General features: G+C 36.3%; 1 protein-coding gene across 1 annotated transcript in view; it reads right to left on the minus strand.

Annotated features, from left to right (window-relative positions):
- Positions 1-3,820: 3,820 nt before the first annotated feature.
- Positions 3,821-25,140, minus strand: part of LOC104259212 (guanine nucleotide-binding protein G(q) subunit alpha) — a 139,540-nt gene continuing 118,220 nt past the window's right edge. The window contains exons 6-7 of the mRNA XM_059834140.1: positions 12,610-12,763; positions 3,821-9,237 (exon numbers count right to left, since the gene is read on the minus strand). Coding sequence (XP_059690123.1) covers positions 9,047-9,237; positions 12,610-12,763 — 345 coding nt within the window. The 3' untranslated portion in view covers positions 3,821-9,046. The remainder of the gene's footprint in view (positions 9,238-12,609; positions 12,764-25,140) is intronic.

Genomic DNA, 25,140 nt, shown 5'->3' on the forward strand with positions numbered 1-25,140 from the left:
GAGGCAGACAAGCAAATCAGTTTTCCTTCTACTAAAATGTATTGGGCATAGAATTATTGAAAGCAAAGACTAAAGTAGTATGAGTAGTTTGCAGAAAATGAAGTCTGCAGCAGCTAAACTTGTCTGCATTTATTTCTGGTGGCAGAGACCCGTTCTTTTGCTTGCTGTGCAACAGAAGACTAGATAAAGGTCATACTCATGGCTCTCTAACACAGCAAATCAGGACATTAAGTGCTGGAGAGTTGGGGAAAGGAATTCACCTTCTGTTTTTGTAGCCTAGTGTAAAACAACCGTTTTTTCACATTACCATTAGAATGACTGAAGAGTGAAGAATTAAAAGGATCATCCGCTAGGCTACTGAAGTCACAATAACGTTTTCCAACGCTAAGACATACCAAATAATTGAATTATGCATATTTTGCACCTCAACTTGCGAAATCAGTTTCACTTGCTTGATTGGGGATGCAAGTTTAGCCTTCCATGCCTTGCAGCATTACACTATTCCCCTCTGCTGCATTTTGGAGGTGTCATTCATATTGAGTGCTCCACAATAGTATGTATTATTCAACTGTTTAACTCCAGTGTAAGGAACTCTTAACCTGCATTACTTTGTAATTTTTGTGACAAATGTTTAAAGAAGTCTCTTAGAGATACGCTAAAAAAGTCTCTCATACCCAGTTTTTATTTTCCTATTAATCTTGAACAAGTGAACACTCACCTAAATGATTCAAGAAAGGTTCCTTAGTTTACTTAAGCCTTTCTCTGCTTATGAAATTTGTTGTGCTCATTTACACTCTAACACCATCATCTAGGATGAGTCCTATATAGTTTTCTGATTTTAAATTGAGAATTCCATTTTGCTATCTTCAGTGGAGTTGCTTTTGTTTCATATTAGCAGAAATGAAATCAGCATGTATGTATGTGAATATGTATCGAAAGAGAATTGTTTAATCCATAACCACAGAAATCTTCCACTTGTGCCATCATTTCTATACTTTTCTACAAGAGATGCAAACTATTTCTAGACCATATTAAATAATACTGAAAATCAATTAAGCTGTTTTTACAAACATTAGTTGTAACATCATTTGAACACTTCTGACATCTGGTAAAGAATCTTAATAATATGATTATGTGTGTAAGATGTATGAGCAAAACTGATTTCTTTTGTCTTAGTACCACAATAGCCTGTTGCAATTCAAGAGGAATAGCTCCATCAGCTAAATTATCGTGGTATTATTGATTTACACGTTATAAGATTATTACACAAGGGAAGTATCCAATTTGATTACGTTTATATCTGGCCTTTTGCCTCTCAATTACACTCAGGTTGCTTAACTTAGGTAAAGTCAGATAAAACAGTGAAGTTCTAAAGTACTTGAAGAAAAACCTTAATCATGGATTTTACATTGCAGTCAGTTTCTTGAGCTAAAATAAATCAGGTCCTATCAGCAACTGTGAAGGTTCTCCTGTAAGACATGCTGAGAAAAGTAGCAATCAAGATATTGATACAAAATGTTGTTCTGCCTTTCCAAAATCAGCATTTAGAATAAACCAAACATTGTACAGCATAAGATAAAAAAGTAACCTCTAGTATACAATAACTGTACTTGTGTACACAGTTAACTGACAGTCGTTAAGAGACTCCAGATACTTCATCTTGAGATAAACGGAATTTTATTTTTAGGGAGAGAGTGATGCCTTTTTATAATAAATGTATAAAAGTGCAATATCTTAAATACTTACTACATGCAAGTCATCTTTTTTTGTTAGCATCATATAAAGTAATCTTATGTAATAAGTTATCTCTGCAAGAATACATTTGAACTTATTGTTGAATTAATGTATCTCTTCAGCTGAGTGCCAATCTGATCATTGCATTAACTACCTCATACAGGACTGTAGAAGAAAAAGCAGATTTTCGGTAACATCTTGGCAAACACAGTTCTCTATTGACAATGCCAAATGACATATTAAAATGGGTATTTTGGCCCAATCTGGCCCATGTTAGCCTACTATATCCTTCAGTTGACTGTATTACTGCTATAGTGTTACAAGTTTTGTTTTCTGAAATGCCTGTCCACAAGGCTAACTGGATTTGCCCCCGATTACAGGAACTTTCTGAAGCTATTCTTACTCATAATTTGTCTTTAATTTAGCCAGTATAATCAATTCTGTAATTAGTACCAGAACTGAATCTGATATGTCAAGCAACCTTCTCTTTATGGCAAACAGGATAAAGGAAAGATACAGAAAAATAATCGGAACAAGATGGCAGGAGGAACATGAAATATTAAGCAAAAAGTGCGTTCTTCTTCAGCTGTATTACACTTCATTGATTGTTCAATTTTAGCAGACCAATTTACATATAATTCACAAGGATCAGAATGTATTCCAGAATGTACATACATAAAGCAGTACTGTAAAAACATTTTCTTTAGATGGCAGGAAGCAATTAATCAGTGTGACAGATGAGTGTGAAAGGAGAAGGAAGGAGTGCATTGGACAAGGACACAGTAAACCTTGAATGTCATGCAGAGTGACAAGGCATTTTAAATACCTCAAGATGGAAAACATTTTTATTTTTTTAAGATCTTACTGGAAATGAACAACTTTTTTTTCTTTTTTTTTTGGTGAGACAAATGAAAGCCCAATTCTTGTATTTCTCCAACCCTAACACCAAGTGTGACTTGTTGGCTTCAGTTTGACTACAGTTGGGCTTAGTCCATATATACACGAACTTGTTCTTCTTAAAGGGGAGAAGAAGAGTTTTCCTTGTCCTATCATTTCTTTTTTTTCCAGGATAAAAATGCAATCAAGACCTTTCAAAGTGAGAAGAGCAATCCTTCCAAGCCAGAACAGCTAATAGTCCATGAAGTGCATAAAATGAAGGTTTTAGATATTACACATTGTTCAGGAGTAGGTTTTAAAGGGAGGGGAGTGTTACTCCCTTTTTTCCTAACTTCTAAGCCTTTTGGCCACACAATTCTACCTCTTCCATTTAGTCAGCTTAGTGCTTGTCTGAACCATTGATTAGCCAAATCGGCTGAAACCCCTGAAAATTACACTACTAAACCAGCCAAGTAAGAAGAGCAAAAATGAGTAGGGTTTTTCACCCAGTTTATTGGCTGGCCAAGTGGCAGGGCTGACATAAGGGAGAAGGAAAACTCCACGCAGCTGAGAGCTGGGAACTGAGGAGGTCTTGGAAGGTAGTTCCTTTTGGTAGCAATGAGCTATGAGCGTCAGCTGCCTTGATACCAGATATTGATACCAGATGCGTTCCTGAGGAGCTAGCAACTGTGTATTTTGTGGTGTCTACAAATACTCTGGAACTTCTAGGTGTTCAGGACAGTATCCTACAAAGCGGTTGGCAATCAGGTGATACGATCATAGTATGTGATGTAAGGTGTTACCACAACTATGCACAATTTATCACAGTTTCTACATCTATTTCATGTATCTAAATATCACCACTTACACTGTATTTTTGTTGACGTTATCTTCACCGAGACATAAAATAAATCCTTCCCCACTGATCCCTCTCTCTCACGTCCTGCAATAGGAAGGAAAAATGAGGAACCATTCACTCAAGTCCTTGCTTAGGCAAACTGTTTGGACTCCGAGAATCTTACTTAAACTGCTGTGATCACATAATAGAGAACAAATTAATTTTTGAAACTGGCCTGAAATTCTATTTCTTCAGTAATGAAGATTTGAGATCCACTGATTGTTGATCAGATATGAGCCGGACTCCTGAAAAGCAACACGTAGGCATCTTTCCATTATTCCTATCATCACAAAGGCGAACAGAAAGATCAAACAAACAGTCTGCTCTTGCAGTACTACTGCAATCAGCCAAAATGCTTAAGAAATTCACCTCGCCGTCTACAAATTCTGCAAGCTTTCTGTTAGTGAGACATAGACTATTATTTCTTTCCCCCCATACTTCTGAGTTTCCATTGTACACAAGCGAAAAAAAAAAACCCTTTAGTAATACTGTCAAATGACTGTCTCCACTGTAACAAACCTTAAATGTTTTGAACATTCTGGCTGTAATAAAGATATTCTGGAAATTTTAATATTTAGACAATGAGGACAGAGCACGTATAATTAAAAATTAATAATGGAATACTAATCTATCCAACATTTATCATAGTAAGAAGCATTCTGGGAGAACAATAAGCCCAAATAATATTTCAGAAAAGCTAAATTTCAAGGAATGAAGATACTATAGTACGAAATTATGGCCAAAAATATTGTATTTTTAACCAGCAACATTTTTGAGGGGCAGTAACTGTACAATGTTATTTTTTTTCCAAAAAACCTATTTCTGTCCCTCAAACAACACACAAGACATGCATTTAAATGACACTTTAAGAACAGCAAATATGAACTTTATTTTTAAATACTGCAAATTTAAAAATGCATCTGACCCCTCCCTCCCCTTGGGGGAAAAAAAAAAAGAAGAAAATTGGTCAAATAAGGATTTCCTGCAGCATGGTAAATGAGGAATCCAGCAACAGACTTCAGCTTAGACTGTATTTTGAGAGCAAAGACCCCCAAACCAACAGATTTACAGTAAGACTGATCTGGCTGACTTTGTATTTTTCACACTATCTTCAAAATCTCCTTCTACTCCTTTCTTTCCTGCAGCATGGCTACTGTGAAAAAGCTTGAGTTAAATCCCCTTAACTAGCTAAACAGTGACCCTCAATGTATTGTTGACTATGTAGAAATGTTTCTGGTTTGATTGATAAAACTCAAAATGTTATGGGTAACCAAAAGCCAAAAAAGAGGAAATATCAGTAGCTCCTCTTCTCAAACTAAACGTATGGTTTTGCAAGATCTACACTAAACTAACAAACTGGACAGGGACAGGTGGCTTTAGTTGTTTAATGCATACTAAATTTTAGAATTTATGGTTTATGTCAGAAGAGGGACCGTATTTACAAAGTGAATTTCTAAAATACTGTAGTTAATTACCTACACTAGGACATTTTAATTTCCTAACTTAGGATGGTGTCTCCAAAACATATTTACTTTACTGGTCTCTTAGCTAGAGGTAGGTCATTTGTAGGCCTTGTTAATATGCTATGCATATTAACATATTAGCATTAGTTCACTAATGTAATAGCCTGCAGGATAACCATGCACAGAGCTCCAAGAATAGCAGCACATATAATAAAGTAATTGGGTAAATTTTATTTTTTCATGTGGGTTAACATGTCTTTGTTTTCTCCCTAGTATTTCATTCTTTTGTGAAGAATGTGTAACAAGGAAAGGGTCATGAGGTTGAGTTATCACAAAGTCTTCTGCACCTTAAAACAAAAGGCTGGGAGTCTAGCAGTGTCTTTATATGCAGCCCTTTTCTCCCCATTTAGAGTTTTTGCAAATCATGCAGTCAATTCTGACTGATATCCAGCATAAAAAGTCTCTTCTCCACTTTCAAACTTAAAGAAGTGATTCACAATCATGTGGCAGTATGATTAAAAATTACAGTCCATACACCTTGACAATCAAAAGAGTCTGAATTATAAAAAGTAAACTGCCCTTATAGCTGCATCATCCTATATATGTAAGGACAGTGCCAGTTGATTTGTGAAAAAGGCAAGTTTCAGGTTTCTGTAAAACACGTATTACAGCTTTCTTGTGCTAGTGAACATCTAAAATACACAGGTTCCCAAGACGTTTTCCTTCCCTCCTCCCCCATTTATGACATTCAAAGAAATCACATAATTTTGGCAAAGTTAAAAGGGTATCTGTCTTGATGTTTTTTGCCTTCAGCTTCATGTTAGAGGCACAAACTTCTGGACTCAAGCACTATAAGGCATAGTAGAAACCACCAATTAAAACAACAGCAACAACACCACCATCACCACAACGTAATATACTGCAAGTGGGAACAGCTGTGTCATTTAAAAAGGAAATGTTTTTGTAAACTGTCACACTGCAATGCTGTGTTAGGTGATTCATGTAAAGCTTGCCTTGGCATGCCAAATTTTCTTTTTTTTTTTTTTTTTCCAGAACATGCTCAAATGATCTAAACATTGCCACAGGTTCAACTTACCTAAAATATACCAGAAGCAGCCCAGTGGCATACACTCTTGAAAACTTTTGCAATCACAATATAACTATAAAACATGAGTAAACTTCTGATTTGTTTTTATACAAAACTCAGAACCACATTTCCTTTTCCCCCACCCAATATCCCATAATAAAACAACAAATTAAAAAAACCCAAACCAACCCAAACCTTTGTTAGACACCACTGTCTTTTTTTTCTTCTCTTTTTTTGGCTACAGTTCCATTTATAGCACTGAATCCAGTGTGGGCAATATATTCCCAGGTTAAAAGAAGGGATATTATCAACAGTGGAACTGTGAAAACAGCAGCTTTGTTGCATTTATAGCAAGATCAGGACCAATTTTGTAATGCTGTATGTAAGAGTCACTGCTCTGATCCCCTATTCAGAACGTCAGTGTCACTTTTTGTAACCTACATCTACCTGCTTTAGCTTTATTAAATAAAATGCTTTACCTGCTTAAAATTGTTAACAATAGTGACTTTTTGGTTGTTGTTGTTACATCTAAGGTTTCTGCAGTTTCTGAAAGACTGTTTGATTGATCTGATGTTCCGTAGTTTTTCATGGTATTTTTAGGGCAACAGCATATACCCATTAGTACTTACGTACTCTAAGTTTACTTTTCTAATAAAACTTATTAGAAAAGTGAAAGTAACCTAATGTGAATCTGCCAAATATAAATTAAATTTATATTATTCCAATCCTAGATATAATGGTGTAAATTCTAGTAAGATTGGTTTCTACACCGGTATAAAACCCTGACAAGATTTAAGCATCATTTTGAATGTGAATGGCCTCTGTCTGGGTGTCTCCAATTTACTTCTACTCAGGAATGTGCAAATGATTTTATACAGCACGATGCTAGTACCGCTCTGTACTATAGTAATTTTTTTGTTTTGTAAATAAAAAACAACAACAAATCCCTAGTCAGAAATAAACTGACAAAATTTACATTCTTCTCTCTTAAAAAAGTAAATAAAATAACATTATTTAAAATGTGAATTAGCTATAAGACATACAATACAATTACATAGATACATATCAATACAGCACATTCAATTTGCCAAAAATTAATGATTACAAAGCCAATATGGATGCTGCCATATATATATATAGATGTATGTACAATGATTATAGCATTCATAATTGCACTATACCTACAACCAGTTTTAAATTACAAGGTGTTTTAAGAGGGAGCAAAAAATAGCAACTGTTCTTATTATTGTTGTTTTGGAGTTGGGAGTGTTATGGATGAAAAACATCTCGTTAGTATTTATGGTTAACTTTGGTAATCAACTAATAAGCCATTTTTTTTTCCACCTCCCATCCACTGCTATGAGGCATCAATTTCTGTGTTAAGTGCACTCTAGTGCTACTTGGCATTGCAGATAATCAATCCAATTACATGTCTGAACTCCCAAGTTTTCTGTAGCTTGCTAGCAATCATGCACCTGGTCAAAAAACACCTTTCAACCTAAGCTGCAGAATAAAGGCTCCTCAATGTGTGCTGCATTTTTGTTGTTAAAAAATTGCACATTTAAATTTCAAGAATTATTTTCTGTTTCATTTACATTAATAAATCTTTTCTAAAGAACACTGAGAGAGGCTATTTTGCATGAAAGCCTATCAAATGTCTGTGAATCAGTTAGTTAACAAGCAACCTTATCAAGAAAGGCTCCTGAATGTGATCTCTCATCAATAGTTTGTTATACAACTAAAGGCGCCTTGATATTATTACAGAAAACAATCTCATGCCATATCTGACATGAGGAGAGATTTAAACTGTCTTTAAATTAGTAGACCACATGTGTGTGCATGGTGCACCGTGTAGCATATTCACTCACACTGTTGGTTTTGGCATTAGAAAATGGAACACTTTCTAAAAAAGGGAACATATGAGCTGAAACTGTTTGTTTATCATTTGGCAGTTGACTCAATCAGGTCAGTTCCCAACCCATCAGTTTGGCATTTCAATCAGTATCTTATGTTTCAAGAGCATTGGTTTTATAAAAAGCCAGATTTGGCAACGTTAATTTTATACAATAAAAATATTTTTTCTACTGTGGAAAAAGAACACTTAAAAAAGCTCTAACTTAAGAAAAAAACCCCACACAACTGAAAAAAACCCCACTGTTTCAGGCTGTAGCCACTGGGGAAAATGTAGTGTCTATGACATTTCTATTTGGCATTTGTGAATAAAAGAAGAGAGAAAAAAATGGCACATGGCAATTAAAAAGAGATTCTAACACATTCCATGTACATCCCAGGCCGTGTCTTAAATTATTTCATTACTGTCTTCTGTGCACCTTTCTGAACTGTGAAAATATGGTTAAATTTAATATCCGTAGACAACTGTAATTCTATTTTGCAATCCCAATGTTCTAGTCCCAAAAGTGAAGACAGAATGAAGACACCCGTGTCAAGAATTTAAAAATCACAGTATCAATACTTTTGATCCTTCAGAGAAAGTACATACTGTATAATTAGAATGACTGATGACTTAAATTCTGGTGATAGTATTTTCTTGACCAAATCACTCAACAACAAATACTTCACCCAGGAATGCAACTGGGGAAAAAAGGCCATTGTACCTTGTAAAAGAAGATAACGGGGGAGGGGAAGGAGAGAGAACGGGTTGGGGAAAGAGGAAACCAGCTTGATTTTGCTTCAATAGCAAAAAACTGCTATCTTTTGTAAATGTACGACTGAGAATTTAAAACACGTTGAGTCACAAGGTTTTGCCTAAAAAATGAGGAAATGTGCTGTGAATGTACTTCAGCATCTTTTGATTTTCCTCCATATAGTTTAAATAAAATCATAATATTAACTACAAACTCTGTGGACATTCACAGAGTCCAGGCCGGCAATAAATTAGTATTATGCAAATTGTTTTCACAGATAATACAGTCCCTCTTGTATATCTTTAATCACGCAAAGTTGGTTTTGGAGGCCTCCTAGGCACAGTTAGACCAGGTTGTACTCCTTCAGGTTTAACTGTAGGATCGTGTCCTTGACAGCAGCAAAGACGAAGCGGATATTCTCTGTGTCTGTAGCGCATGTGAAGTGGGAGTAGATAATTTTGTCACTGTCTGGATTCAGGTCTACGAACATCTTCAGGATGAACTCTCGTGCCGCTTGTGCATCCCGCTGAGGTCCTGATAATTAAGAAGAGAAAGTCAGTTTTCTTAATTCAACATCTGAACTTTAACAGAAAACAAGAAGGGGTCAGTCTGTGGTCCTCACATAAAAGAAGACAGGGAACTTTTTACTGATCAATAGTGGCTACTTTCTTCTTGGTAGGAACTATGAAAAATAAAGATGAAAAGAAATTTCAGGAGTTCATTGAGTCAGAGCTGTCATGTCAAAGCTGCTCCTGTCCTCCTGACTATCCTCTTTCTTTGGTAAGATAATGTTTAAAACAGGTGATTTATAATTGCACAGAATGAAAAATGAAAAATCAGCTATACTAATAAAGCCTTAAAAATGTTGATAGAATTGGTGAATGTTCAGTCTACACCTACTATATTTAAATTACACTTAATTTCTTTTAGCACTGCAACATTTACTAGTTTTATGAGGATTTTAATAGGTAGCGTTAACAAAGTTATATCCTGAACTGGTCTGACACTCACCAACAGAACTTAATTTACTTTAAGTGATAATAAAATACACATGCTCTCCAGCTGAAGCTGTTTGATTGCAAAAGGCTCACGTTCTAACAAATAACTTGTTTTCTAAATTATGTATTATAATGATCCTATCAGATCTAAATTAAGGTTGTAATTCTCAGAAGGATGCAGAGTCTACGTAACCAAACCGTGTGTTCAGCTTTACAGAAGACAGAAGGTAAAGTAATGACTTCCAGCCTGCAGCAGTGAGGATTCATTCATGTTCACAGCCAAAAGAGCAGTGCAGAAGCAAGAACATTAGCCACAAGCTGTTGAACTCTGTTCCATTATTCCAGTGCCGCTTCCGAAGGCCATTATTCCCTTGCTCTTCTGTTTCTGGAACATGTGTTACTACAGAACAAGCATGTTTTTGGTGCTGTCTCTTCCTCCTCCTATTCTCTTCATTAGTCCTGGTCTTGGTACATGGCAATATAAATACCAGCGCTTAGCTGTTACGTGTAGCTCTGTCCTCAGCAGTTATGTAATGTGTACTTCGGGAGTTAGCCCATGACCGCATATTTTTCAACAACTGGATAATAAACCTTATTTTTAATACTTCAAGCTTACAATTGCTAACACTTCCAATTTGGGTAACTCCATAAAAGAGCAGCAACAATGTCTCACACTACCACAAATAAATTTGCAATATTTGTGAAGACAACTCTTAGACTTTCAAAGACAATGATTTCTTAAAAATAAACCACTTACTGTTTTAAAAAACTTCCTAGAATTTTGTTAGACAGTTTCATAGTAGGTAGACACAGCACTCTTTCAAAATCTACTGCACTATTCAAAGCCTGTATCTAAATTTTCTTACCTAATCTCACCTCTACGGAGTATCAAATTTTCATTTGACTGAAGTTCAAGTATGGAAAATTGAGGTTAGAAAGAATTTTTATGACCTCGGGAATTTAGAAAAAAATTCAAGGAGTCAATGTTAAATTTAGACTGCAAATTGGTTGTGAACTAAATAATATGGAGACTTGGAAAAGAACTGCCATATAAATCAGTCAGTTTCTTGCCCACTGCTCCCTAATCAGCAGTTTTTGAAGACTGTCTCTACATGATACATTCAAGATCTATGCAAGAACTACTACATCAATATTTTTCTACTCTTTTCCTCCCAACTATGGCCCCTTTTTGTCTGTGTCCTCTCTCCCTCTCCCAGCTCTTCATTCCAGTCTGTGAGTCAGCCTTCTAGTACTAGCCATGCACAGATATCTTCATGCAATACACTGACCCCTGAGCATGTCTCAGTCCCCCTTCCAATGCTGTTACAATACACTGTATAGCAGAACTGCTTTGCTTATTTTAATCAGTCCAGTTTGCCACCCTGGCTAGCAGGTCTCATCCCTATGCTACTTTTTCCCTTGTGCAGTAAAACGGATGGGAGAAGAGATCCAGCTGAAAAATACCTAATTCTGATCCCTTCCTCAAATCTTCCCACCTCCCACATCCCCAGTGTGCTGGGACAGAACAGGGGACCACATGGTGATGTCTGCAAGCCATAGACCCCACCCTACCACCAGAAGAAATAAAATCAAACCACAACCTTGTCTATGGAGTTAAGTCCAGCAAGATCTGCAGAATTAAGAGACAAAGATTCGTAAAGACTTCCAGGTCTTGACTCCACAGCCCTACCAGTTCATAATCTTTTGTTCCCTCACCAATGGTAAAGGACAGAAGAAACAGAGTTTCACTGAGCTGAGTGGTTGAGTTTTGTCTTTTTTTTCTGGACAAGCATTTAACACAGGCTTTATCATCACTTGCATGGTGCTAACAGAGCAGACTGTAGAGTCTTCTCACCTTCAGGATGTCATCTAGGGAAATTGTCATACGAAGTAAACTTGAAAGAATGAGCATATTCCTGTTCAACTGCCAGTTCTCTTCTGCATAGCACTATGAAACTAAACTTACACTGACTCATAAATAATATGGTCTGATACTGCAGGCTGTTCACTGTTTCCTTCCCCTTAAACAGGAAACAAAATGTAAATTTTTCCTATTACTATGCTCCATATTTGAACATGAGAGATTTAATCTTTTATTCAGCTTTCAGATCTGCTATTCACTCCCTGGTGGGACAAAACAGATTTTCTTTTTTTAAAAATAGGAGCATTTAGTTCTTTAGATCTCTTATTATATGAGTTTGATTTTTCTCTGTTACCAAGGCCTCTACTCAGTTACCTCAAAATACTTAGCTTTTTACTTCAGGAGAACTTTCTCAAAGTACAGTTTTAGTAGAAACAGCTGTACAATCTACTTTTTTTTTGTTATGGACAAGCACATTAAGCGTCACATAAATAATGTAAAATTAAAATAAAGGGAAAAAAGAGGTACAATAAAAGGGTGGAAGGAGTGGTACTGGTTTCTCTGAGTGCCACAGAGAGCTCATGACACTTCCCCTCAGATATTCAGCCTTACACAAAACCAAACCTCAAAAGAAAAAGAGTATGGGAGACCATATGTAAAAATGAGGAATGCATTTTTATTTCTTTTTCGCTTTAATATTTCAGTTTAAACCCTCACACTAACTTATGAAAAAGGACAGAATACGGTTCACAGCTAGTATGACAATACTCATCTAAAAGTCAACAATTTCCAGTGAAAGGTTCTGCCATCCTAGCCACAATTAATTACAGTATAAAATGTAATCCTAGCAGTCTAAAAAAATCCCTCAAGAGTTCAATCATATTTTAAAAATTTAGATGATTAAAAATTGCAAAGCACCTTTCTTCTCTTTTTTTAAAGAGCAAAATATATCAAAGGATCTATCTGTCTAGCATTTGGACAAGGCCATTAGAACTTGTCATTACTGCAGTGCAAATAGAGCATGAGTGTTCATGTCATTATACTTACCATCATACTCCGGAAAATAATCAACTAGATGGGAGTACATAATTTTTTCCTCTAAGAGATCTTTTTTATTTAAGAACAGAATGACTGAAGAGTTCTGGAACCAAGGATATGTGATAATTGTCCTAAAGAGTGCTTTGCTTTCTTCCATTCGATTCTGGAATAAAAAAGAAAGAGGAATTTTGGTGGCCATGAAAATAATTTTAAAAATTTTTTGGAAATAAATTCATGCAATTTCACTTTATTTGGTAAAAAGATCCATTTAATGTTTTGCACCTTCCTACCAGTATGTAAGGTTCAGGTAATTAAATTACAATTAATAAGCGGTTAATTAAATACGCAGATATTTTCCTTTTGCAAATTCAACTGCTCAAGCATAAGTATTCTTTCAAACACAGGTCATGAATGTGAAAGCTGTAACAGACACATTTGTAAAGTCTGAGTATGCACAGTTATGACCAGCCAACAAACTGGTGGTTATTGAAATGCCTGTGATTCGTGATAAATACAAGTGTATCACAACAAGGCATAATAACCAGTTCAAGGTTTAAGAACATTATTTATTTAATAGGCCTTTCCCAAACTTTAAAAGCAGAGTTAGATAATTCTTCGAAACAGAACAGCTTAAAAACAGTTGCAAGTACATTTGGAACCTGAGAAAATTTCGTCAACACCAAAGGCTTATGACATAAAACCTTAAAAATCTGTAAGCTGCTAACTTTGTTTATAACATCATTGGGTTAGCCTTTAATTGCCTAACTGCTCCTGAAATGTAACTGAAGCCTACAATTCTATTTGTAACACTTTTCTCTCACTGTAAAATTATGTTATTATTTGACACAGTTCTGAAGAACTGTTAGGCTGACATGATATGGTTAATACAGAGACAGAAAAAATTGAGTTCAAAACAAAGGAATTAACTTACTATTTTTATTATTATTATTGAAAGCTGCAGCCCCCTGAAAAAAACTGTTTCATCACCAAACAGGGCTCCAGAGACCAACAACAAGGAGGTAAATCCTGCAGATTCTGCTGTTGCTGAGCCATACAACAATCTGTCACATACCTCAGACAATTTTGCAGTAAATCTATCTTTACTTGCATTAATTTGCATTTTAAAGAGACCAACATAAGCCTGAAAAATAGGAACTTAAAAAACTCACAATCAACAAGTAACAACAAAACCAAAAAACAAAGCCTAAAAAAAAATCAATTTTGTAGAAGTTGATGGTTTGGTTTCTTATGTCACCGTAAGAATCTTCAAGCAATTCATAAAACTTCACATGCTGGTGGGTGAAAGTTAATACCTGAATTTATAGGTTGGGAAACTAATGCAGAGGAGTAAAACCTTTGCTTTCTTGCAGTCAGTTCTTATGACTCACATTGATTTCAATGGTGCCAGGATTTCATTCAGAAAGGAGAAAAACTGAAATGTCAGCAGAGCTGAGCATAAACCTGAATCCTTAGACTAATTATTAATCAGACCATGTTTTTTTCTCAACATTCTGTATAGACTTCTTCTCAAAACAAGGCCTACAGAAAGGCAATGGGAACGACACAGGATAGTTTTCACTTCTGCAGTTGACGAAAAAGAGAAGGCAATGTAAACTTACAAACGACTATTTAAATTATAAATATCTACCTTAACTCATTAACACTTGGTATCTCCTAATGTGACACTCAGAAGGTGAAACAGCATCATGACTCAATTAGGAGTGTTCTTTCACAGTAAATTTATAAGCTACTGAAAACTTCTCAGTAAGTAAAGTGCACAGAAAACACAAAGAAATTAATTACTCTAGAGTAAGTGTTCCTGCTTTTCACAAAAATCCTTCAAGAGGGCTACAATATTTTCATCTATAATGCTGCTTTTTTTCCATATACGAAACACAGAACCACAAAGACAAAATAAATAAAACAGTTTGGATAAATTCATGACCCTTCCTCCAAGAAAGCTCAAGAAAACTGTGTTTTGCAAACATTGTTATTAGATCCAGAACACATTTTTGTTTTCTGTTTGAAAGGGATGCCAAACAAGGTGAAGCAGAAAAGGCATGCAGACTAAAGCTAAATTGATATCATGCCTAGAACAATTTCTGGCATCCTAGCAGCTAACACACTAACTCTGGTAAGTGCTACATATCATAAAAATACCAGGAGACATACACAATAAAGAACAAAATAGTGTGTCTTCAATGTTCTTCCTATCATAAATTTATAAATGTCTCTCAAGTCCTTGAGACTTGATTTGAGGCATCTGATTTAAACCTCTCCTTGACAAGATATCTACTAAGGATTCTACTTGACAGACAGATCGGAGATGAAGCAGGTTTCCATGACTTCAAAGATGTTCAATCAATTCAAAACCAATCCGGGATGCCAAAAAAAGATACTACTAAGAAGGCAGTGTAAAAGAGCTGCTTCAGAAAAAAAGTATCTTTTATCAAAGGAAGTAATTACAGCCTTGAGATGTTTACAGAGGTGGTCAATATGTGCAGTCTAACACAAGTGAAAGAAATGCTCAACTTCGTTAGAAAAAATACATAGTTCAGGATGCCAGTCACTGAAGTCAATACAATACTACCAGATTATCCCAGCTTCATTCACTTCACTGTATTCTTCAGTACAGTCAAAGCTTCGTTTCATACAGAAGCCACTTGCCTCCTAAAGTCATCCAGTTTGTATTGTAACTGTATTTCCAGGAAGAGCCAGGCTAAATCTGAATCTATTCCTGATTCTGGCAGAATAGGATTTAAGGAGGCAACAGCAGTAGACTTGTTGCCCTTGCTAATTTTGTACTGAAGTGTCCAGTCTTAAACAAAATTAACCGGAAGTCAGAGACTTGTGGGAAATCATAAAAAATGTACATTACATTGCTGGAGTCCACTGAAGTAGAATTACTTCTTACGGTACCAGGATCTTGCCCTGTATGGTCGCACCAGCTGAGGATACTGGGAAGGCAAGATAGTAAAGTCTTGCGCACCAAATGGTAGGTCTGAGGAACAGTAACTATCCAAGTATACGGATTATTTCAGAGTGTATATCACTACAGAACAGCCCTTACTCTGCACCTCCATCTGCAGAATGAAGCAAACAGCAGGGATTAAGACATCAGGAAGGCTGCAGACACGTTTTCTAAGGAGTTGGCAAAGGATGATAAGCTGTCCAAATCAGTTAAGAAAAAGGTCACTCTCCTGAAGATCCATAATTGACACGCATATGCATTTCTGTGATCCTTCTCAAGGAAAAGACTGTATGCTATGTTCTGCCCTTACAACAGAAGCATGGAAAAAAGGATATCACTGGTTATCTTCTCTGAACGTGTGTCACATTGCAGTGCTCCACAGACAAATATGCCTTAGCAAAATACATATGTAATAAGATGGTACTGCTAGAACTTTAAAAGGACACATCAGTCAATTCCAGGGATTCAATGCAGATTTCATAAAATTCATATATTTAGCAAGTGTCTTGCAAAGCCTCGTAAAGATACTAATTAAGAAAATTCCTTTTCAGTTCATTGCATGACATAGATAACACTACGTATATACGACTAAATGACTGCTATGGTCAATGCTTTTTCACTGGAAGAAAACCTTAATCTTAGATGCAACGATGTCATGAAGGAATTGTCCATGAGCTTGTCTGTTTTCTCTGATTGTATCAGATGGTCTAATAAAATTATTGCCTCTTCCTACAGATCTTGCTTATTTTAGCATTTGTGTTGTCCACAGGGATCCTCTGAATGAAAAATTATAGGTCTGTTATTGCAGTCATATGTCACATTAACATCATAGTTTTGACATGTAAAGAACAAACCAAGGAAATCCAAAATCCGTAACTGAATGTTAACTCGGTGTTTTTTCCCCAATTATTTTATAACCTTATTATGGACAGATGTAATATCATAGTTGAAAACTAAGGGGACTCAAAGGAGAGAAAAAAACCTAGTAAATAGACAACCTAATTTCACACTCAGGTTGGGTTTTTTTACTATTTTTTTCTGCCTCTTCTTAGCACCATGAACTGCACTTATAGTATGGACAATACTATCAAAGTGTAAAAAAAAAAGAAGAGTACTTAACATGCTCTAAAGAGAAGACAGATACTCGCTGTATATTGACCATAGGTGTATCTTCTCTTGGAGTGTAGTTGTAACATAATAAAACCTAAAGAGTTTATTTCTTCTGTTCCCTCCCTTTAACTCCCACTTTCAGGTGAGTGGTTTTTCCATAACTGAGCCCTTCCTTGGCAAGTAAATTAAAATACTTAGCAGTTGCCTGAGTTATGGGAAATCTCACTGGCTTTTTCCCTTTCCCTATCCTTAAAAGGAAGGTAGACAGGGTCTCATTAAATACATACTAAACTCTCAGCATTTTTTAAAAACTGTCCCAAAAACCAGCACTGTAAACTTGAAATTAGTGTGTATCATTATGAAAAATAAGTAGCCTCTGGCTTCTTGTTTTGAAACTATACCACATATTGAATCAAACCATTTGCTTTTCATAATTTCTGTTTTAACAGAGGAGAGTCAGAAAGTTTAAAAGAAGGCAAAGGCACAACAAAAGGAGCACAGAGATGAAATGTTACAGCTTCAGTACTAACGGAAAGTGATAGACTTCCTTGGAAAACATTGCAATCTGTACTTTGAATTTAAGGACTGTTTTTGTTAAACCTGTCATTGAAGAACTCAGCATAGTTATAATGAAGAGCAAGTGCAGTCAATGTATGTGGGGGTAGCTGATAAACATCCAACACAAGCTCTGAAGATGAACATTAAGAGAAGAGTTCATTTCTTATATTATTAACATGTAAAAAAGCTGGATTTAGCAATTCTAACTACAAATATGCATGTACTTCTGCAGAGCTACTCCTTTGCTTACCGTTAGTCTAAAGTCAAGATCTTGTTGGCAGATGCTCTGTTAGGAAAGGAGTAGCAAAGTATCATCATATGCTCTACCATTTCTAAGTAGCTCTTCCAAAGAGGCAACCTTCTACGTTCTCTGCACTAAGACATTGGGACACATATTTGGAGAAGAATTTGGCATTATTTCACCAGAAACTACTCATTATAAAATTAGAAACACTAATTTACAGTTTACTTCCAAAATCAGACTCTTCATATAACAATAATACTGCTCCTGCCTGATACACGTTCAGGGTCTGGCTACCTGGATGGCTTCCAAGTAAGGACTAGGTCTACCAGTGGTAAAAACACTACAATTAGATGACAGCAGTTACTGTTATAACCTAAGAGAACATAGAGAGCATGATTATGTACGTACACATCAGCAGGGATGCTGCTGCAGTGCTGATACCATTAAGCACCATACAACATGAATGAGTAACAACCCCACATTTAATTTGTTTAAATGTAAACAGCTGTAAGTGTTGACTGTCACACATCTTCCACTGAAACACCACTGAAATGGCAGAGTATTGACTCTGAAATGTTGGCTGGAAGGCATTGCTAGAGTTCATCTAGTTTAGTCTTTCATTCAAGTAGGACTACTGACAACATGGGAGCAGGTCAGTCATGGCTTTGTCTTGGCAAGTCTTGAAAGCCTCTACAGACAGAGATTTCAATACCTCTCTGGTTTCCCTGTCCCACTGCTAAACTAACATCCAAGGGAAAAATGTTTCATAATACACAGCCTGAACTTCCCAAGCAACAATTTGTTACATTGTCTACCTAGAAAAGTTTGGCTCCATGGCACACTTGCAACTCTTCAAGTATTTGTTGGCAAGTATTAGTGTCCTCTTCACTAGACTAAACAAGCTCAGGTCCCTCACCCTGACTTCACAGGATATGGCCTCTGGGCCCTTCGTGCTTTTCCCAACAGTTTATGTGATCATGAAATTCTGTTTATAAACCCTTTGCAATTACTTCAGAGGGAAATGGAAGGGAATTGTATTGAGGATGGTGAACAGACATTTTTATATTTTATCACTCAGATGTGCACTCTGTAGATGTTTTGCAGGAATTGAAAGATGGTCTAGAGATTTTTAAGTAGATTTTATCTGCTTGACCAGATAAAGCAATATAGGTCCTAAGTTTACCATAACAGATTAAACATTCTAACATGGCTTCACTATTTTGTTTTACAATGATTTAAGGATTAATCAAAAAATATGAAGCAATTAATTTTTTGACTAATCAATCTGTGCTTAACTTTCTGCTGTCTTTCATCTCTCTTCATCCAATGGCTAAGAGCAAATCGGCTTTTATGGATGTCATGGCAGACAAAACTATTTTTGTTCCAGAGGTAATTTCTCCAACAACACTGCTTATTATTCTCTAAAATTTCTCTTAAACAGGTTTTCTGTTGCTAATGATAGCTTGTACCATTGCACGCTCACCATTTTCCTTTATTAAACATATATGCAACATTACTGCCATATTATTAGTCAGTTTAATTAAAGAATGTTTAACAAGACAAAGTTGTTGCATTACTCACTGTTATGAAAAACATTTGTCATTAACAGAATGCACTTTTTCTACAGTACTTTTACTGGAAATAGGGATAGCATTACAAGAAGTATAGAAAAAGGCCAGCACTGGGGATCTGACCTTCTGTCAGACGCAATGTGAATGAAGCCTTGCCAAACCAAGCAAGACAGTGTGGCTCTTTGAAAGGAGGACAAAACAGTGGGGAGCAGGCAGTATTTAACAGTTTGTTCAAGCACTAAATGCAATTTTATGAGCCAGCTCTACCTCACCAAACTGCTTCCAGAAAAATCGTATTTCAACTTCAATGGAAAAGGCTGCAGAAAGAAACTTGTCAATAACTACTGTAGAGAAATGTGCACCTGGAGCTGGGTCAAGGCTTTCTCAGTAGCTGACAGCCATTCTCAGCAGTGGGGCCAACCTTCACAGCAACCCCGCTCCGACAGCAGCAACAGCTCCTTGGGCCTCCCTGGCTTTGCAGGGAGTTGGCACAAGGAAAATGAGCAGCGGGCTCCCTGTTTGCACCATCCCTCAAGATCTGCTGGCCTGGGCAACTTCCCTGCTCTGCTTATGTCTGCAGTCAGTCCCAAATTGCATAAAGACACATTGATATCACCAGCCATTACTCCATTTTCTTCATTAAGATATACAGATGCCAGCATAAAATTCTCCCATCCTCCACACAACCTGACAGTCACCAGTCCAATGTAAAAATACCATCATGAAACACAGAATAAAAAATACAGCAGACAAACTCCGCAAGTGAACAGAAATTTGTTAACTATAAACAGATCATATAATCTTGGACAAGATTATTCCAATTTCTTATTAAACACCAAGAAAACACACTGTACTTATTCACGAATTATGGAACTGTCCAGTTTTATGACTAGCAACATGTTTTTACGAAACGTAAAAATAAAACTAAATGTCTTTCTACCATGTACCTCTTACTATATAAAAGATTTTATGCTGGTAAGTTTTTGTATGATGGTTAAACATTAACACAAATATAACTAGACATACAAACCATGTTTTCTCACATTTTTATCCAAACACCAACTCTTACTCTTCCTCATTTTTTAACAGATTAAAAAAGAGTATACTTCCACTTTTTTTTTAATCCTATACTTTCAGTTTTCATGTTAAAATGATGGATTTCTAGTTTGGATTTACGTGTTGAAATTCTCTTTGCTATCTGTTCCTCTGGAAAAATATGCAATCACCCCTGCAATTACAGAAATAATAGAATTGGCATAATTTATAAGCATTTGACTCTAAGAAGTCAAATCAGCTGGTACCCAGTGAAGGGAAAGCAGCACTTCCCAGATAACAAACACAGTGCTTTGACAGAAAAGACCAAGTACAGTATTAATCTGAAACAGTACAGAAGCAGTAGCAGAGTTTCACCCATTACTGTCTTTATGGTTGTCTAGAGTGGCATCTAGCGGGCATACTGTAACTTACATATTGGAAGAAGAATGTAGTAATTAATTTTTGTCTTAAAAATTGTTAGTAATTTAAATATTGTCTGTTAACAAAACTAGGATTTCACAAATTTTGAGGGACTGAATTTTGTTGAAATGATGAGAGAAAAGGTGGTGAGGAGGTAAACAAGATGCATTTTTCAGTCAACAACTTGCACTATGTATGTAACTATGTTTATGCTGGTAACATTTATTTGAGTGAGAGAGCATTCAGAGACGATAATTGTAGAAGAGGAGGTACTGACGCAAGACAGCTTCAGAAAAAAAAGCAGGGGTTAATATTCCAGAAGTTGTTTAGTATCACAGTAATGGACTCTACTATTTTACCTGACAAAATCTTGTGCATGTGAATGTTTTTTGTGAGAAAGTCTCTATTAATTAGGAATACCTCCATTCTCCAAATAAGACTTCCAGCAATTATTTAAGCAGAAGCACTGTCTGGCTGCACAGAAAGATCTACAGTGTATTCCTTGGCTAGAAATTTAATAGAGCTGCTACATGAAAGTTGGGAAATAACAGAGGAAATCAGAAAGTCGGATGTAAGTGCAGAGTCCTCCACTATGTAAAAAAGTAAATACAGTATCAAAACTGGAAGAGCTTCAGATTTTTGCCACCAGTATGAAGTATAATCTTGTAGCTATACTGCTGTAACTAGCCATCTAAGAAAACACTGCAATGGTTGTACAACTATTTTGATGAGTAACTAAACTGCAGTAAGAGACAACTTCAAACACAGACCTCAGGAATAATTCCTTCATTTTCTTCACTGGTCTTGAATCTTTCTGCAAACTAGCCTGACAAAAAAGGCTGCTGGTAGAGGACTGGGAAGACATCTCTGTAGATGAGAACTGTATTTTTAAATCACCTGGGAGAAGAACTCTCACCTCTCCAATGACTTAAATTCGCAACACTGCACTCGCAAATATATGGCAATTTTATGTACCCAGCAGAAGGACAGATTAACCAAACGACAGCTGAAATCCATCAAATCAACATGTTCAACAACCATCAAAGCACAAAAATACTGTCCAAAAAAAAGTGGTTCAGTAAGTGGTCAAAAAACACAGCCCAAACGTTGTTGTCAAGTATTTTTTAAATAAAAAAAGGCTGTTAAATTAATTTTGATGAAATAACATGAATGCCAGAATAATTAGTTTTTCATGAGTACCTACATATTTTTCAGAAAATATTTTAAAATTAAATTGTCATTGAAAAAGGCCCTTTTCTGGACATTTTTGACACTGGTTATTGAAAAAAACTAAGTGGCAGTCATCCTTGCCAGCGATTGCTGCCAATAGCAACATTTACCAGCAGCATTTCTGGCACTGTCTGCAAGCGAGTTCGCAATCATTCAACCTCGCATTTCCACCCACTTCAACAAAAGAGAGAGAGGCTCTGGCTTTTCCGTATGCAAATGGTTCCCTGTACTGATACTTTACATTCAAAAGGCTCTTTATCCACAAACCAAGAAGAAAATACATATGCAGCATATGTGTGAACAGGTATGAACAGATACAATATATACAGCAACAAGGTTTGGCACAGGTGGTTAATGTGTTATTTTCTCTAGTTTCCAAATAAACAATGAGTTCTGGAGATTTTATTTCCCATGGAAATAACATTGTTAAATAATTATGAAGACCATTTGAGGATTTTAATTCTATCTGGGAGTTCATATTATCCCTCTGTCCTATGCTCAATTGTTCCGGATTGCTGCACGTTGATGAAAAAAACCAGACTACTAAAGTATTATGTTTATTCACGACACAGAAGAAGAGAAGTGCTCTGATCGCAACATTGTTTTCTTTCAGCCTTCATGCTAAGCCATGTAGGACCAGCCTGTGAATAAGGAACACACAGTGCTGGAAGAGAAGTGGAAGCACGCCCAGATGTGAACAGCAAGATAGTTCTGATGAAAAAAATGAAATATGTGCTTCAGATAATTGCCTCCATAAAGAGTGAAAGTATTCTGAACTCTGTGGCCTCATGCCATTTCTTATTGTTGTCCCACATCAAAAGCAAGTGCAACTGGAACACTGTACCAATTTGTCACCCATTAACAGATCGCACTGATGAACACTATGTAAGTCCCCTCTAGGCTTTGGTTACTTATCTGTTTTGGAGATGTATTTTGTCCAGATTCAAAACATGACCATGTATGCCTGCATCTACATACCTGTATACACACACACACATGACTTCACACTAAAAATACCTATCTTCAGTTTCATGTAATTATTTTCACGTAATTTTAATACATCAGACTTTAAGTGGAGTATTTTTTAACAAACCAAGCAACGTTGATCCTTTCTGCTTGGGACAACCTAAGAATAATAAAATTTTCTATCCATCAAAAGAACTGACATCCTTGCACATTGACTTTGCTTAGTACTTGAAGCACAGAAACACTGCAGAAAACCACCCTACAAAGTGCCTTCAGTTTCAATGCCCTAATTTTCTACATATCCTGCTTTGCCTTCACACAAGTGTAACTTCTGATAAAATTGCAGGACAGTTCTTCAGTGTAAATTAAGTACTGTGAAGGTAACGACATTAATTCAGATATCCACCATCAAGTAAAGTAGGGTTCCTCAGGGTTTTAAAGAAGCTATGGCAAAACCTTACAGCATGACCACAAAGATGCTCCCCAAAGAAACAAACCAAAAAAAATCTCCTTTCACTTGTGAAACTATGATTTTTCTACTTAGAATCACAGAAGAATTTATGTTGGAAAGGACCTGTGGAAGTCATCTGGTCCAACTCCTTGCTCCCAGCAGGACTAACTTTGTCATTACATAAGGTTGTTCATGGCTGTGTCCAGTCAAGCTCTGAACATCTCTCTCCAGGATGGAGATCCTACCCCTCTAAGCAACCTATTCTACTTCACTTACTTATATGTAGCTATCATCTTTCAGCCCTCGTGATCTATGAACACCAAGCTAAAGACAGTTTTACTGAAGGCCACTGTATTTACAGACTATTAAGTCACTAGGCAGTTTTAATGATCCCCTGGTGGTAACGTTCTGGACAAAGCATTTTTAAGAACAACTTCCTTCCTGGATTATTTAGCTCCACACTGCTTCCAAAAGGGACTCCACCAGTCACACATCCCTTCCTCCTTCCACCGCTCCTGTTCCACTTGCCTGAGTACCCTCTTGAATTCCTGCAAGGTTTGTGCAATGGCTTTTGGAAACGTTGCTTGAGTCACTTCCAGATCTACTGGTTCTGTTCACATCTCAAAATAAAAATGCTATGCTTTCCTACTGCTTAGTGCCACGCAAACATCTGCTACTGGTAAATGAACCTGCTATTCTACATTTCAGAAACCTAAAAGACTTGATGGGGGATCACAGCTGCACTTTGCTCTTCAGTAAGAGCCACTGCTTTAAAAGTTTATAAACTCAGGATATCTGTCAAACAACAGGCTGCTGAACACAGAATAAGAGAGCATCAAGTTAAAGCAGCAGAATTCTCAACAGTGCAAGCAGCAGTCTTCACACAACTCTGGCTGCTACACCACTGTGCATTACACAGCAGCAATGGAGCAGGTTTAGGCAGGTTTCTGGGGAACTCTTTTGTTCAGAATGGAGGAGAATGGTAATACATGCAAAAGTATTTGTTGGAAAATGTTAAAAATGACTGATCAAGACTGGCACAAAAAAGATTCAATCTGGTTATCGTATCAGGTTAGATGATGCAGATTCTTAAAGCAGACAAACCACTTGGTTCCATGTGGTAAGGAAGTGAAAGCCAGGGGACGGATGAACACAAGGCAAAAGCAAGAAACTGGGAAAATTATGGCATCATTTTTGTGGATGTCCATTGAGCAATATCGCACTTGTCAAGATCACAGAAAAGACAGATCCTAGATAACAGTTTAACATGTGTGAAAGGAGGACACACAGGAAGTAATGGCAATATTAAACACAGCTTGAAGGCATGTGACTAGGATTTCTTAAGCCAAGGAATCAATATTTCTATTATTTTCAAACTCAGAATTCTTAAGCCATTCCAGCCTGCTTCATACATTACAAACATTTTCAGCAATAACTGCAATCTGGGATCAAACCTGTAAATACGTGAATTATAAGGAGGTGCTACTTTCTATAAAACTTCAATGCTAATCGGATGAAAACTCTGATGATTAAAGGGAAGGAAAGGAAATACTGGTTTAAGAGAAATTCAGTTACACATTATTATGTTAAAACTAACAATTTTGGATGCAACTAAATCAAATAATTTATTAAGATACAGTACAAGCTTTTAAAAAAAGCTTTAAAAAAAACCAAACAAAAGCTTACAAAAAAGCTTTAACACAAGAGCGGTACTCTACAGGACAGAAATCTCCCCTTTTCTGTTTAAAAAGAACCAATAATGGTTCTTAATAAACCTCTTAAAAGAGTTGCAAATTACCTGTCTGGATAGCATATGTAAATGAATTAAACCTTAACAGTCAAATTGGTTCTATTTGCTTTGTTATTCAAGGTCAGTGAAAACCCAGCAAATAAACCACCAATGAAATACAAGTTTTTAAAGTTATATTAAGGTTACTATTTTAACAATAGAAGAGACACTTCAATGATTCTTTTATCTGTGGTT

Source organism: Gavia stellata, chromosome Z (genome assembly GCF_030936135.1).
Source record: "Gavia stellata isolate bGavSte3 chromosome Z, bGavSte3.hap2, whole genome shotgun sequence".
NCBI classification, from domain to species: domain Eukaryota; kingdom Metazoa; phylum Chordata; class Aves; order Gaviiformes; family Gaviidae; genus Gavia; species Gavia stellata.